The sequence below is a fragment of the Oxyura jamaicensis genome, chromosome 5 (assembly GCF_011077185.1).
Source record: "Oxyura jamaicensis isolate SHBP4307 breed ruddy duck chromosome 5, BPBGC_Ojam_1.0, whole genome shotgun sequence".
In the NCBI taxonomy this organism is placed as follows: Eukaryota; Metazoa; Chordata; class Aves; order Anseriformes; family Anatidae; genus Oxyura; species Oxyura jamaicensis.
This window is the reverse complement of record NC_048897.1, coordinates 49,036,460-49,052,428: the sequence shown is the minus strand read 5'-3', so window position 1 is coordinate 49,052,428 and position 15,969 is coordinate 49,036,460. Positions and strand designations below refer to the sequence as shown.

Below are 15,969 nucleotides of genomic sequence, written 5' to 3'. Positions count from 1 at the left end.
CACAGAGCTGGCCACCCTCCAGGACAGGGATGCTGGCGGCTGCCACCAGCTGCCTTCCTCCAGCACCACTGCCTGGCCAGGAGGGGACTGCGTGATGAAGGTGGTGCAGTGTCGGATGTGGTGCCCCAGAGCACTTTGTGCAGGTGTTCCCTTCACCTTTGAGCCTCCCCTTCCAAATCTCCAGCTTCAGCCACAGCCTTCTGGTTTTTTTGTTTGTTTTTTCTAGATGAGCAGAGCATCCCTTTTCACCCAGCCAGACTGATGCAGGCCCTGGGTGTTGTGCCCTGGGGCATGTGCTATTTCACTTGATTTTTTTAAAAAAACTCATCCATTTTGTGCCCCAGGGAGGGACTTACAGCTCATTTCTCCATGTCCCTTCTCCTGCTTTCCATAGTGGTGCTTGCCTAGAAAATAAAAATGCACCGAGCAGGAGAGTGCTTTTCCCTGAGTGGTTCAGCTGGGGGGGGGATGCAGATGCTCCAAGCCTCGGGCAGTGTGCTGCCCCTGGCATGGCATTAGCAGATCTTTGCTCCTTGCTAAGTCCATTGGGCACAAGAAGGCTGTGGGACAGCGGTGTCCTGTCCTGCTGCCTCCCCCATGGGAATCACCCATGGATCACCGAGAGCTCGTGGCTTGCAGCAGCAGAGCAGCAGCCCCCGGGGCACGAGTTACCCAGGCCTGTCCCATTGCCTGTGATTCCTCCCGAGGGATTTGGGGCTATTTTATTCCACCGTGTGCCTGTGTATTGCTCTGCAAGCGGCTCTAGAGGAGCAGCCATTTATTAACAATCTCTCGCCAACTAAAAACGCCAGTGCAGCTGGAGGGAAGAGGCAGTGCTGATGAACCAGGCACTGCCAGCATCAGGACTGCAGCGTGTGCAGCTCCAGAGAGCACGCAGCACAGAGGTTGTAAAAAATGCTGCTTTTCTGATGTGCTTTCTGAATTATTCATTTCAGCCTCCGTGACAAACCTTCCAAAGATCCAGAGGGGTAAACGTAGACCTTTCGCTGCATTTGTTGCAGCCCTTGCTCTTAATTCGGGCACAGCAGTCCTGAAGGCAGAGCGATCGATCTCATTAGTAGGTTTTCCTTATGCTCATTAGTGGAAAGGCTGTGCTGGCTGCTCAGAGCTCTGCTGGCATCTGCTGGCTACACAATCCAATGCTAGTGCTGAAAGAGAAGGGCTGTTGGATCTCATCCCTGTTCTGGTGATCGCTATCAGCTATTAGAGCCCATCAGGCTGTCACTTCCAAGCTAATTGTTTGCAGTTCATCAGCTGTACACAGAGCACTGCCTTTGAACAGAGCCTTCCTCCAGGGCTCAGGAAGGGAGTGGGAAGTAATGACATGAATGAATCCGATGATTACATCAATGGCAAAACTTCCAGACTCCGGTTGGAACAGTACCCTTTAAATGCTTCCCATTCCTAAAGACTTAACGTTTCCCTTCTAATAAGTAACGCGTAAGCCCTATCAGTGGCATGCACGAATGGTACAGCACTCTTAAATTAAAAGGGTGAGGATGCTGGGAAGTGCTGGCTGAGTGACAAAGGAGCCTAAGGACGCATTTTTAGATTTGACTTAGACGAATGTTGTCACTGGTATCCAGGGCTGAGCTGGTCTTCAAGCCATGTGAACTGCTCTCTCGTTTATGCTGAATATACTGCTGAATAAATTGTCCACATGATTTTTGAACTGGGGTGCGAAAAGGGGTCCCAACTCCCTTCTCAGCCCTTGTACGAACAAAATTATGGCTTGCCTTGCACCCAGCCTCACCTCAACGGAGGAGGAAGGACAGAAGGACTGCTGAGCCGTGGCTGGAGGACTGGCCCCTCAAAGCTGCTTTTGTGTTGTCCAAAACCCCAGTGTCTCGCTGCCAACTGGTGCTCCTCCAGCCCAAAGAAGGGAGAGCTGTAAGTGGGGTCACACCAGTGAGGGCACGTAAAAGGTGCGGAGCCGATGTCCCCATAGCAGTTTGGCCAGGAGCCACCCCCTGCAACGTTTTCTTCCCTGGGAACGAGCTGTGACGATGGGCAGTTTGCCCATGGGCTGGGTTAGCACGGCTCAGATCTCCCCGTCATCGCGCCGTTGGGGAGAGGCAGCAGCCACCTTCGGCACAGCTGGGAGGCAGCAGCACGAGTGGCCTTGCGGTGGGCAACCTGCAGCCTCTGGCATTTGTTGCGTGTGTGTTGGTGTTTTTCTTGTTTGGGGGTTAAGACACTTCACCCTCTGGTTATATTTCTTAAAGCACACTTTGAAAAATATGACTGTAGAGACTCATGTAGCTGAATTGCCCAACAGCACTGTGATTAGCAGCTCTGTATCGGCCCCTCTGGTCAATCTTCCTTCGCTAGGCCCCACGTCACTGTTTAACAGAAAAGGGCTACTTGGGGCAGCTCAAAGGCCAGCTGCCCTCATTCAGCTCTGCACATGCAAGTCTAATGCACAGGCACTGGCTGGTGCTTGTTAAAAATAAGTGGAAATCTGTGCTGTTCCAGCGTCACTTCCACCTTCCTAGAAAGCCCTGTTAATTCCCTCCTGCTGCCGCTCCCGCGATGCCTCATGGCTGACCTCAGTCCTGGCTGCCCCAGTCTTGTCTCTTGCCAGAAGCAACTGCCACAGGGCTGCTTCTCTGACCTGTGGTAAGCCAGTCGGGACACGAAACCAGCAGAAACCTCAGCCAGCATGCAGAAGAGGGAATCGATGGTTTTCTGCCATTCAGTGCCTGAGCTGGCTAGCAAGGGATGGCTGGGCTAGGAGAGGCTGGGGAGGTGGCTGGAGCAGCTTTTCATGGACGCTGAGCAGCAGGATGAATGCAGCCCAACATTGGACAGCACACCACGAGTCAAGCACAGCAGCGCTGGACCTTCACCTTCCTTGTTTTCTCAAGCCCAAAGCTACCCCGTAATTTGTCTGCTCTTCCCAAGTGTGTTCCATTTGGTAGAAAAACTCTTGCATGCAAATGGTGCAAGGAAAAAAACTAAATGGTACTGAAGACAGAAAGGCTCTAGATGATAATTTCTGGTCAAAGTACAGGCTTGGCTTGAGCGCTGCAAAGGGGCCAGGTGGCAAGCAGTAACATCCCCTTATGCTACACGGCCTTTTTGTGGTTGTAAGCATACGTGCAGCACTCGCCAGTCATACCACAGCCAGAGGGCTGGCGTTAGGGTGCTGCTCTGCAGGCGATACACAAACTACAGGCGGTCTGACCGTGCCTGCTGTCTGTACCTCACACGCCTAAGGGTGATGACTATTGAGCTTGGACAGTTTTCCTGTGCTTCTGTCCTCCCCACGGCACTACAGAGCACAAGAGCTTACGCTAAGGAGCATTGCCAGAACCCACTGAGATACGTCCCTGTTGGGAATGCAGGATCCCCGTGGGTTTTCTTTGCCATCTCCTGGATCACAGTTTAAATTTTCCGTAGACAAGGTGTCAGCGACTAGCGGGGCTCAGGCAAAAAAGCTCCTGAGGCCATACCTCGCTGCAGATGGGCGGGCCAGAGGAACAAAAATGTAAGCAGTTCCTTCTAACAAGTCACCAGTGTTCGCTTGCTGTCAAACAGCTTCCATGGAAAGCAGTCCAGCTTCTCTCTGAAACCGTACAAATGCACTGCTTGACTTAACAAAATCCAAGATCTACCAGGGAAAATGTGAGTACTGAGAAGCATCCAAGGATCAGATCTTTTCCTTGTGGACTTCAGGAGCATCACAGAAAGAGGTTTAGAATAATGCATACAGCATAAAAAATGGCTGCATTAAACATTCACAAACAATCAGGTCATATTTCACAATCAGGTTTCTGTCTACTCTCATACATCTAGCAATTTTTTAGAGAAGTTCCCTTCTCAAGGCTGGGTTGAGAATGATGCCAGGCTGAGACACTTTAATCTCCTGCATAGAAGACAATTTATTTCTTGTCTCAGTTGCAAAATAAGGGTAGTATGTTAACTTGAGTCACAAACAGTTGAAAAAGCTGGTAAAACAGTAACGTATTTTTAAAGACAGTACAAGAAAAACACTGCCCGTCTTTCACATTTAACCCCAGCAAAGATAAAGAAGGACAATCTTAGGTTCTGATTCAAAATACTAATTTAAGGCTCTAGGCCTCTGAGCCTGTGGGCAAAAAGAAATTATACAGATAAATTCATACGAATTTATGCTGTGCAATTGCACTTCCATTTCCTGTCTGGTGTAATTTTCATTTTGTTTCAATGTCAGAGCTGGTTTTTAAATATTACATTCCAGAGTCAGATTGCTGCCATCGGTACAATGATATCTGTTCTCTGCATAAACACATTTTCACATGCTTAAGCACACAAAGAACACGTGGCATTGCTTTACCTCTCCTTTGGATACTCACCTCTCTTGCATGGCTCCTCTAAACACGGTTAAACTGTTAGAGATGTGAGACACTTCTGATGAGCTCAAAAAGAAAGCGTACACCTTGTGCACAAGCTCAGTGATACCAAAGTCTACACCCACACCCTTTTCCTCAGTTCTGAAGAGCTCTCATTTCTCACATTCATAGTATTTTAAGCTGACTGTACCTGTAAAGAAAAAGAAAAGGCTGCTGAAGTGCTGACAAGTTTAATCTTCCTTTCCCTCCCTCCCAGTATCACACATCTTCCTTCTCCGTAGACGTCTGTCACAACAATTACTGTTTTGTTATGCTTGGGAGTATAAGAAAATATCATCATAATAGATCACTTTTTAGCCTGTCCAACATTCTGTGACTTTCTGCACTTCCACATATAATGAGTTAAAGCAACATTTTCCTGCCATGATGCCGTTTTCACAGTGTGGTGTTTTCAGAGTGTCTTCCAGCTGCCAGCGTGCAGCTTTCAATTGCTCTTTTGGCACTTAACAAACAGCTCACACAGTCAGTCGTCGGTTCGGGCTGTGTTTGTGTGTCTGCTCCTCAGCTTCAGTTTGGCGCTTTCTGCAGGACTGGAGCAATCGCTGCTTTGTTCTTGCAGCCAAACTCTTGTGATGGCTTGGCACAGCAGCTATCACCAGTGCATCAGGCCTGCTGAAATGGAAAGGGCACACCCTTTCCCTGGGATCTCTCGCTGCTTGCAGACTGCATCTCCAAACCAGAGCTCGCACAACCGAGAAGAGAGAAGAAATCCCACTATGTCTCCCACAGTCCTGTCTCGCCGCTTTCCTGGTAGCCTGGCTGCAAAGTGCTGCAAGTGCTGGGGCTCCCGCTGCTTCCTCAGGGAAACGGCCATGGGGCCCAACGCCTCCAATCCTGGACCCCAACCCTGTCAGAGGCTGGTGTCCACGGTGTCCGCTTTGGCCTGCATGGTGGCCTCGGAGACGGTGTCCGGCTGCCCATCCCGACAGAAGAGGACGGCTGGGTTCTTGCAGGCCCACATGGCCACCTCTCCCCCGCTCGCTGGGCTGGAGGAGGATGGGGCGCTGCCCGGGGGCCCGCTGTGCCGGTTGACGTAGCGCTCCCGCACGCGGTCAGCCCGGCTGCGAGGCTCTGGCCGGCGGCCCGGGGCCGAGAGGTAGGCGGCCACGTTGTTCCTAGTCCTGTAGCCACCCTCGCGGCTGCGCCGCAGCAGCACGGAGATGTTGGGGTTGCGGGCGGCGTAGATGAGGGGGTTGATGGCCCCGTTGGCCCAGGCCATCCCGCTGGCCACAGCGTCCATGGTGGGCGAGAAGGGCAGGCGGCCGGCAGCGGCGGCCAGCCCCAGGATGCAGTAGGGCCCCCAGCAGCAGATGATGGAGACGATCATGATGAGGACGGTGGTGGCCGTGCGCATCTCCCCGTAGGCGCGCAGCAGGTGCCCATAGGTGGTGAGGGGCCGCACGCGGCTCTCGGCCAGCCGCACGGCCCGGCAGATGTTGTAGTGGCAGAAGCACATGAGGGCGAAGGGCAGGAGGTAGCACAGCACGATGAGGGCTGCTCCGTAGGGCGGCCCCAGCCGCGAGGAGCCCCAGGGCAGCACGTAGACGCAGCGGTACGCCCCGGGCCGTGCCTCACGATGCCCCTCGCCCGCCAGCCCGTACCAGGGCCCAGCCAGAGCCAGGGCTGCCAGCCAGACGGCGGCCAGGAGCTGGGCGGCGCGGCGGCGGCCCATCTTGTGTCGGGGCTGGCGGACGATGGCGCAGTAGCGGTCGAAGGAGAGCAGGGCCATGGTGAGCGTGGCGGCGATGCCCAGCCCGGCGTGCAGCGCGGCGCTGGCCAAGCAGAGGCGCTGCCCGAAGAGCCAAGCGCCGGGCGGGCGGCTGAGCAGGCTGAGGAAAGCCAGGGGCAGGCAGAGGAGGGCTCCCAGCAGCTCGGACAGCGACAGCGACAGCACGAAGGCGTTGGTCACCGTGCGGAGCTGCCGGTGCCGGGCGATCACCAGCACCACCGCCCCGTTGCCCAGCGCCGAGAGGGCGAAGATGAGCAGCAGAGCCAGCGCCTGCGAGGCCAGCGCCGCCGCCGACCACCCCGCCCCGGAGGCGGCCGCCCCCGCCGCCCCGCTCTCGTTGCCGCCGCTTCGGGAGAGGTTGCCCGGCGCGGCCGCCGCCGCCGGCTCCATGCCCGCCCGCCGCCGCCAGCCGCTGACGTCCTCCCGGCCGCCCATCGTTGCCCGGGGAACCCGCCCGGACCGGCCCGCCCCGCTGCACCGGGGGCGGGGGCAGCGGCGGCCCCATGGCCGCGGAGCTGCGGGGAGAGGGTCCCTCAAGGCCCCGATCACCTCGCGGCCCCGCTCCCGTCATGGCCCTGCTCCCTTCACGGCCCCGCGCCCCCTCACAAGGACCGGGCCTCAGCCTGCTCCCCTCACGGGCAGCGCGGCCCCGTCCCCCCTCTGGGGAATGTTTTTTGGGGACGGGAAGGGTAATGGAGGCAGCAGGTTAATGGCTAAGTGCTTCCGACATGCACTGGGCTGCAGGACCCAGCTGGAGCGCAAGCACAGGGATAGATCCCAAAGGAGGTTTCCACAAGCTATAAACAGGCTGGTGTCTTTTAGAATCTGAGAATCATTAAGGTTGGAAAAGCCCTCCAGGATCATCTGATCCAACCACCCCCCTACCACCAATGTCACCACTAAACCATGTCCCCAAGCACCACGTCCAACCTTCCCTTGAACACCCCCAGGGACGGTGACTCCACCACCTCCCTGGGCAACCCGTCCCAACGCCTGACTGCTCTTTCTGAGAAGAAATGTCTCCTCATTTCCAACCCGAACCTCCCCAGCACAACTGGAGGCCATTCCCTCTGGTCCTATCACTGGTTACCTGTGAGAAGAGGCCAACCCCCAGCTCCCCACACCTTCCTTTCAGGCAGCTGCAGGGAGCAGTGAGGCCTGCCCTGAGCCTCCTCTTCCCCAGTTGTTCCTGCAAGCACAGCCGATGTGCTCATCTCTGCTGCCCACCCACACCCGAGGCTGCACATCAGGGCAGGGTAACTTCTGCAGGAAATCAGAAGCAAAGCTGGGAGCAAAAGTCCCAAATGCCAGCCTTGAAGAAGCATGTTGGCAGCACAGCTGCTCTCCAAACTTGTGGATTTCTGCTTCTTCCCTTTCCAAAGCTGTAATTTTCAATTTGACTGACAGAAGAAATTCCCCTCAGTCCTCCCCATGCTAACCTTTCCCAAGCTCTCCAGCCCGACTTGCTGCACGAGCTACCTGGAGATAATCGTTCTCAATTTCAGAAGAATTTAATGAGGCAAATTCCCATGAGCATCTCCAATAAACAAACACCATTTTGTCCAGAGACACAAAGGAAATTACAGGCCCCGAGCGGCTTGAAGCTCCATTTCTGCCACCACGACAGCCTGCCCGCAGCCCGGGCTCTGCCTGGTTTGTTCACCGCAGCCATCCCTCGCAGGGCTCGGCGCCAGCCCTGGCCGCACTCCGCTGGGCAAGCTGCCCCCGGGCTCAGACAGAATCACAAGTAAATAAATTTGCAATCAAAGGTCAAAATGGCTCCAACCTTTGAATCCGGCTACTCCCGTTGAAAGTTAACCACATGGTGTTGGCAGACCGTGGTCCGAGACGAGCAAGAGGGCAGGGATTAGGAAGCAGTGTGACAAGGACACAGCACGCAGCTGGCTGGGAATCCTGAGCACACATTCGGGGCCAGACCTGGGAAACAGGAGGGCTCTGGAAGGGATGAAACCAGGGCAGGGATAAAGGGATCCAGGACTGGGGATGCTGGGGCACATGGCAGAGCAGCGCTGCTGCCTGAACGAGAGGCACTGGGGAGGGACAGGCAGTCCTACCAGCAGTGACACGCTTGGGAAAGTCCTGGAAATGAGCTCCAGGAGCAAGAACAAGAGGGGAAAGGCAGTGTTTCCAGCTGGCATTTAATAGGAATCTGGCTTAGAAATTAGTAATTTACAGAAGCAGAGAAGGCACGTAAATTCGAAGAGAGCTCTCCAAATATCAGTTGCATTTTCTGTGACAAATTATTAAGAAAAAAAGATTGTGGCTTCCCAGAGCAGCCGTGGACCTCCACCAATAGTCAGAGCAGAGAAGCACGACCTGATATCTCAAAACACAGCAGGCACTGTTGTGCAACCGAAGGATGGTCCCGTTGCTCTGGCACGCTGCAGCGAGCCGTGGGGAGAAGCAGAACAGAAATGTGCAGGCAGGAGAAGCGCAGCACCATCACCGAGAGGCTCGGGTCACTTGAAGAAGAAGCCGTACTTAAGCGGGTCCTCCTCTTCCATTGTGAAGGTGGCCGTACCAGTGTAAAAGGCCTCTCCTGAGACTTCCACTACAACAGCGTTGTAGTCCCCAAACTTGGCTTCCTGCAGAGGGGTTAGGGTCAGGACGTCCCTCACGCTCACTTGGAGCAGGGAAGAGGGGACGGGAAGAGGAGGAATCCACCCTCAGCTGACACAGAGGATAAACCACGTGGGTTTATCTACATCAGCATCACAGATACTTCTCACCCGGGCCTTTTTTGGTGGCTGAGGATTTGCAGTGAAGCCATGCCACACAACAAGGTCTTACCGTTACATCCTTCCCTAATAAAAATCCTTGCTTGTGTCAAAGCAAGAGCCCCAGGCATCTCCCTCTTTCCCATCCAGGCACAGAAAGGCTTTTCTGCCCCTCCACTGAGCCACAGCAACAGCACCTTCCCAGCAGTCCTCAAGCCAGGGGGAAACTCCAGCACAAAGCACTTGCCTTCACTGCCTTCCCCGTGAACAAGGACCCCGTGGTACTGCTCCGAAAGGTTCTGCTCTGGTTCAGCTGGATGAGCCCCTTGTGGTACTGCAGGGCGATGCGAGCTGTCACCCCTGAACCCGTCGGGCATCGGTCAACCTACAAGAGAAGATGAACCAGCCCTGCTTCTCTCACCTTTATACAGTGCTTAGGGGGAAGTCCCCCTAGCCCAGGGGGTTGTAAAAAATCAGGATATATCACAAACAGAAGGACAAAATATGCAGGTTTGGGGCACAAAGGGAAAAAGGTGGTGCCTGGAGCACCTGAGAACAGCCCATTCCCGTACCTGTTCATCCGCAAACACACAGATGTTGGTGGTGGGCTCCTCGCTGAAGGCATCCTTCCCGTCCGTCAGTATGGTGCCGTAGAGGAAAGCCAGGTCTTCGCTCTCAGGGTGATGAAGCTGGAACTGGGAATGCCACAGAGAGGTTTGTGACCACGTGCAGCAGTTGGTAATCAGCAGCAGGCGCAGCAGAGCCGCACCGTAGCGCTGTGCCGTACCTGCTTCTTCACCGCTTCCGTCACCGCGCTCGCAGCGCTGACAAGGTCTCTGGTCTTTGAGGAGCAAACGTCGAGGCCCAGCTGCTCGGCACTGAGAAAGGCGTAGAAAGTGCCGCCGTAGCCGATGTCAACCACCACCTTCCCATGACCGGGGACATCGATGGGCACATCTGCGCAGAGAAAAGGAGGATGGTGAGGAGGGGGCACGGTGCTGAGCAGTGGCCTCATGGGCTGAGGGCACCTGGCCGTGCTCCATAAGCATGTCCAGCGAAAAAAGGGATGACCCAAAAGTGGCACTGTATGCCACCTCTGGTGGCCTCATCCCACCTCTGGGAGACATCAGAACTGGGGAAGGATTCACCCAGCACCCCAGCCCCCCGAACACCAATACCACCATCTCGAGCCCCACCGGTGGCAGCAGCAAAGGCGGGCACGCTGTGGAAGCGGACGGGGTTGCCGCTGCGGCGACCATCCCATGGCACGAAGGCAGTGACAACCCCGCAGGGGCAGCGCAGGCGCACGGCGGTCTCGGGGCAGCACGGGGCGGCCACCAGCCCGTAGTCGAGGGCGAAGCGCCCGAGGGCCAGCACGGCGTGGCCGCACATGGCGCTGTACCCGGCACCGTGCAGGAACAGAGCGGCCAGGTCGGCATCGCCGACGGCCACCCCGCCGCGCACCACCAGCGCCCCGTACATGCCGCGGTGCCCTCGGGGCTCGTGCATCAGCACCCGCCGCACGTGGTCGTGCGCAGCCGCCATGTGCCGCCGCAGCGCCAGCAGCGACAGCCCCGATGCCGCCACCGCCGCCTCGGCCGCCTCCAGGCGCGGGATGACGCGCAGCGGCTCGCCGCCCGTGTGCATCTCCACGGTGTGCAGCGGCGGGGCCGGCAGCGAGCGGGGCGGCAGCCGGGGGGCCCTGCCCGCCTCGGCGCTGTCACCGCCAGCACCGGCACCCGGGGCGGCCGCCATCAGCGCTGGCAGCGCGGGAAACGGCGGTGGCCACGCCCACCGGAAGGCAGACCACGCCCACCGGGCCAGAGATCCCGCCCACTGCACCGTAGCCACGCCCATATGGTTGTGGCCACGCCCACCTGGTGGGTATCACTCCCCGCTGCCCGTAGCCACGCCCACTGGTTGCGTCACCGCCCCAACGGGTGCGGCACGCCGTGGGTGGGCGGGGCTCGGCGCCGCGGCGGAAGGGGAAGTGACGTAGGCGGAAGGGGCTCGTTGCTAGGATACCGGGATGATCCGCTCCGGTAGGGTCGGGGCTGCGCGGGCGGGGATGGGCCGTGAGGGGAAGGGCTGGGTTGTAACGTGCTGTAACGTAACTTAACGAAATGTACCGTACCGTACGGTAACGCCCGTGCTCTCCCCGCAGCCGTCGCCATCCACCCCGCCTGCCTGGGGCTGTACTGCGGCCGCACTGTCCTGGCCGTCAACGGCTCCGTGGAGACCTACGGGGACTGCGGGGTAGGTGCGGGGGCTCCCGGGTCGCTGCTCTTTGTTCTCTCAGCCGGCCCCAGCGGTTGTAGCGCCTCGCGGCTCGGCTCCCCCCGTGACCCCCGTGCTGTGTGTGCTTCCTGCAGGTGTGCCCCAGGGGCCAGCGGACCGACGAGAACAAAATCTGCCGGGAATGCGTAGGGTCTCCCGACCGCTACGACTGGCTGTACCTCGGCTTCATGGCCATGCTCCCCTTGGTCCTGCACTGGTTCTTTATTGAGTGGTATTCAGGAAAAAAGAGGTTAGTATCCCCCTCTTCCAAAAAAAGGCGTTTTAAAAAGGAAATCCAGTAACTGTGAGCATGGTCTGAGATACTGAGCTGTCCCACAGCGTGCCTGTTGGCTGAGTTGATGCAGCAGCACAGAATCTCTGGTCAGTTGGTTGAGGTTTTTATTTACAGCAGTCACCTTGGCCCTTCCTGCCCATCTCTGCCCACAGAGAATCCCACATCAGGTTTCCCAGAGGCAGGCCAGAGCAATGACTTGTGTCACCCCCTCTCCCGTGGGACTGACCCGCCACCTGCAGCGTCCCAGAACCAAAATGCTTCTGACTTTTCTCTTCAGGAATGTGTATGGCAAGTTTTGGTCCTGACATCGTTGCTGATGTACCTTTACTTCAGTGGGGTGCTCCAGGAAAATTCTGTAAGAATGGATTTAAAATCACAGCCGCATATGGCCATTAGGAGCTTGACTGTAGTTTTTAAAATGTTTTTAAAGCATACTAAACCCTGAAAACAAGTGCCTGAGAGAGTTTAATGCCTGGATATGTGTAATCTTTACCAATGACTTTCAGCTTTGTAAACTTTGTCCGAGTTGTATGTCACGGTGTTATCCCTGCTGGGATGCGTGGCGTCTTGTTTTCACTCTTGCTTTCTTTGAGACTGCAGCACCATGAGTGTTTATACCCCTCACCTGACAGGAGGCTCATGCCGTGCTGCTGTTTTTTTTTACTCAAGCAGAATGTTATTATTATTTGTCCCGTCCTTGGTCACAGTGAGTCACAGCCCTGCAGAAGGTTCTGTCTAGTACACGCCTACACTTTTCACTCAGCCTTTAGATTTACTTCAATGGTATAAAACAGAAGTAAATTCCTCTCCTTCCGCAGCTCCAGCGCGCTGCTGCAGCACATCACCGCCTTGTTCGAGTGCAGCGTTGCGGCGATTGTTACGCTGCTCGTCAGCAACCCTGTAGGCTCCCTGCACATCCGATCCTGCAAGGTGAAGAAGCTTTCGGACTGGTACACAATGCTCTACAATCCGAGCCCCGATTACATCACCACAGTGCACTGCACCCACGAAGCCGTCTATCCCCTGTGAGTGGAAATACTTCTGTCCTCAGAGCCACTTCTTCCTTCTCTACGTGTTTGTTTCTGCCCACACCTCTTCTCGAAGCAGCAGAAATTGCTTCCACGTACCCAACTTGGACCAATGCGTATCAAAACTCCTGAATTCTTTTCATGCACTGAGCTGGTTTTTGTGTGCACCGCTTACCAACACCTAATGACTTCGTGAATCCAGTCTTTCCCTGTGTTTTCCTCTTGCTGCATCCCCAACATGCAGCAGGGAAGCTCAACAAATAAGTATTTCAGAGAGCATTTTGTGCTCTGTTCCTTCTTGCCACCAAAGAAGGTGACACAGTCTAAGGCATTCAGCTACGAAGCATAAGACTTATTTTTTTCCTGTTTGCTGCATCTTGATGATTTCCCCTAGCAAAGTCAGTCCATCGTTGTGGGTCTCTGTGTCCCCCTCCTGTCACATCCTTTGGTTGTAAATTCTGTAGAGTTGACCCTCCAAATTTCCCGATTCTGAGTTGAGCCTGTCGGACGAGCAAACTGCATGTTTTAAAGAATGTCTCTGTTATTGCAGGTACACCATCGTGTTCATATATTACGCCTTCTGCCTTGTGCTAATGATGCTACTCCGACCTCTGCTGGTGAAGAAAATTGCCTGTGGCTTAGGAAAGTCCGATCGATTTAAAAGCATTTACGCAGCACTTTACTTCTTCCCTGTCCTCACGGTGCTCCAGGCGGTTGGAGGAGGCCTGCTCTGTGAGTTCTGTCCTAATAACGCTAATAAACGTACCTATAAACGCAGTAACAATGTAACTGTGGGAGGGAGAGAAGGGATGTGGCGCTTCTTGCTTCGTGAATGAGGATTTTGTTTAAGGTTTCTGCAGGTTGTGAGGAGCCTGAGCTGAAGAGGGGGCTGGTCAGTAGCTCTGTCCTAACCAGGCTCCCGAGCAGCACTGCCTTGTCTTTGCTTGTGCTGCTGGAGGCTGCCCCTTTCCCAAAAAGGCACAGAGCTGGGTATGAGAGGAAGTAAATTCAGGAGTTAATTCCACTTTCTGCTAAGGTAGAGTACATCTGATTTTGGAAGTTAATTTAAGTGTAAGTTTGGGGAGCTCAGCTGATCTTTGATCTAGCTTCTAACATGCTTGTCATGTGGAGGGGGACAGGTGTCACCAAGTCCCCGTGCAGCCTGACCGCTTTTCCCATTATCTTACTGTACTTAAATGACTGAAAAAGGACCTCCATCAGGAAATAATGGTGTCTCATTTGACAGAAGTTGAATTTGGGAACCTAAGGTGGAAGCACTGAATAATTTGGTTTGGCTGAGCCTTACTGCTTACATGTTTGACAGTAGGTGGGCTGTAGTAGCTTAAGTGTCCTCCAGTCTCCCCTGAATGTATAATGATGCATTTTTCCTGGTAATGTGTTTGTTTGCCTTTAGATTACGCCTTTCCATACATCATACTGGTGTTGTCTTTGGTTACGTTGGCTGTGTACATGTCTGCTTCTGAAGTGGAGGTAGGTGAACATGTTTTCTGTACCGAAACTCGTAACAAAATACTTGAATGAGCAGAGACTGCTCTCTTGCGTTTTCTCAGCAGTGTTTTATCTATTTAAGCATCTCTATGACTTCCTCTTAGCTGGAGGAAGCTCCTGTGAGACTTCCCTCTTGTGGTGTACTGAGAAATGGTGCTACATGCTGGAAAGGCTTAAATCCCGGAGGCGATTTAAGTGTCTCTGTGCACTACCTATAACATGTCTTAAACATCAGGTACAGCGTGCTAACAGAACATTGTGTTTATTTTGCCAGTCTTTCAAGGACCTTCTTGTCAGGAAGAAAAGGCTGGTTGTCCTCGTCAGCCACTGGCTGCTCCATGCCTATGGAATCATCTCCATTTCCAAACTGGACAAGCTCGAGCAGGACCTCCCGCTGCTTGCCCTCGTCCCTGCGCCTGCCCTCTTCTACGTGCTGACAGCCAAGTACACGGAGCCATCACGCATACTCTCAGAGGGTGGAAATGGACATTAAAAGGATACTGTGCCAACAGTGCTGTCCTGCAACGACCTGGAGTAAGCAAGTTTCGTGCTTGGTATGCATTTGAAAACCTCTGCTTTAGAAGCAGCCATTTGTGTACGAGACTGCTGGGTGAAACATTTCTGAGACTGTATAATACTGAAAAGCTGCACTTTGTATTCTTCACAAACATCTAGTATAGATCAAAGGGAATGGCTGTATTTATTGCTGTGAATTTGCATAAAAAGCTTCTGACACATTCCGGTACAGTGTTTTGCTTGTATATTTTCTATTACAATATTTTAGGTGGTGTTTAAATAAAACAATAGTTTATTTTTCAGTAGATTTTCAATGAAACAAACAGAGCTCAGATAAAAAATAGAGCACTTGAACATCAAACAGCAGAGCTTAAATGAAAAATAGCACTTGTTTTTTTTCATCATGCATTCTAGCTTCTACCTTCGATGAGGGAAAAGAGACTTTCAGATAGCTGAAGATAAGCACTAGAATTGTGCTCAAGATGTTTTTTGATGGAAGGATCTCCTTATTTATTCACTGTGCTTTATTTTGGCTTCTAGGAGAAAGGAGACAAAATGCATTGTGAAGTTCTTGATAGTTTGTGCTCTGTGTACTGGTTCAGGTGTGGAGACCTGCTCCTGGAAATGATTAAGCAGTAGCATTTCTCCCACTAGAGCCATTTTCTTAAATCCTGACTATAAGTTCCCATCTAGGATCAGATTAAAGATTTTCTTTCCCTAGTAGTTTATACCTGTTGTCAGCAAAGCACTTGCTGCAGGTAAGTCTGTGAGCCATGCTGAGTACAAATGGATGGAGCCTTCCTTTCTCCACATCTTTTATGAGAGACATCTTAACTTCCCCTTATGAGAATGCTTCATGCCTGTTTATTGTCTATGTATGTTGTATGGGAAGACACCCGCAGCACATACACAGTATATTAATCACAAAATGCTTATTGCCCAGAAGAGGCAGAGCAGCACTGCAGGACTGAATGTTGAAGGAAGAATTCTAGGCAGATTTTCTCAACAACAATTTGTTGGCAGCAGTAGCAGAAATAGTAGTGCATCTTCCCATACTTATCTGTGACAGTAGTGACCTTTCCAGTGTATTACCTACTGACATGGCGAAGGCTGACCCACTCCAAAGTAAAGCCCTGCTGGCTCAGTGGGAAAGGACAGAGCCTGCTGAGAGCTCGGGGGTTGCGTGGGTGCCATCTCAGCCAGCCTGCCTCCAGGTGGCGCGCTGCTCTATTCAAGAACCTTTAATTTTTTAGATCTGATACATACTTGAAATTGAAAGGTTTGCCGCTTCTAAAAAAAGCATGCAAACAAACCCCACCTTGTATGCAGAAGTAAGGGATTCTTTAGAGATTATCTCCTTAAGGAAATCAAATTCTATCTACACTGCTACATAGAAAATGCAGTTTGCAGCCATACAGATGTAGAGGACAGAACTGAAAGTCTGTTCTTAAAGTCCATACGT

General features: G+C 53.5%; 3 protein-coding genes across 7 annotated transcripts; 1 reads left to right on the top strand and 2 right to left on the bottom strand.

The window, feature by feature from the left end:
- Window positions 1-3,880: 3,880 nt before the first annotated feature.
- On the bottom strand, window positions 3,881-6,582 carry GPR135 (G protein-coupled receptor 135). Its single transcript, XM_035329011.1, has one exon. It carries the CDS (start codon window positions 6,577-6,579, stop codon window positions 5,266-5,268), a length of 1,314 nt encoding a protein of 437 aa, XP_035184902.1. The 5' UTR covers window positions 6,580-6,582; the 3' UTR covers window positions 3,881-5,265.
- A 1,707-nt stretch (window positions 6,583-8,289) lies between these two features.
- On the bottom strand, window positions 8,290-10,640 carry L3HYPDH (trans-L-3-hydroxyproline dehydratase). Of its 4 annotated transcripts, none has more exons than XM_035328889.1 (5): window positions 10,061-10,640; window positions 9,670-9,839; window positions 9,455-9,577; window positions 9,130-9,267; window positions 8,290-8,750 (listed from the first exon to the last, which is right to left on the bottom strand). In XM_035328889.1, the coding sequence occupies exons 1-5, from the start codon at window positions 10,635-10,637 to the stop codon at window positions 8,625-8,627; spliced, it is 1,134 nt and encodes a 377-aa protein (XP_035184780.1). In that variant the 5' UTR covers window positions 10,638-10,640; the 3' UTR covers window positions 8,290-8,624. The 4 variants fall into 4 exon arrangements, with proteins under 4 accessions (XP_035184780.1, XP_035184781.1, XP_035184782.1 ...); XM_035328890.1 differs by having other exon boundaries at window positions 10,064-10,640; XM_035328891.1 differs by having other exon boundaries at window positions 10,079-10,640.
- A 200-nt stretch (window positions 10,641-10,840) lies between these two features.
- Window positions 10,841-15,157, top strand: JKAMP (JNK1/MAPK8 associated membrane protein). 2 transcript variants are annotated; one of them, XM_035328582.1, is made up of 7 exons: window positions 10,841-10,924; window positions 11,047-11,138; window positions 11,255-11,436; window positions 12,273-12,479; window positions 13,033-13,214; window positions 13,897-13,973; window positions 14,266-15,157. In XM_035328582.1, exons 1-7 carry the CDS (start codon window positions 10,912-10,914, stop codon window positions 14,482-14,484), a joined length of 972 nt encoding a protein of 323 aa, XP_035184473.1. In that variant the 5' UTR covers window positions 10,841-10,911; the 3' UTR covers window positions 14,485-15,157. The 2 variants fall into 2 exon arrangements, with proteins under 2 accessions (XP_035184473.1, XP_035184474.1); XM_035328583.1 differs by having other exon boundaries at window positions 10,845-10,924; window positions 11,255-11,409.
- Window positions 15,158-15,969: the final 812 nt, after the last annotated feature.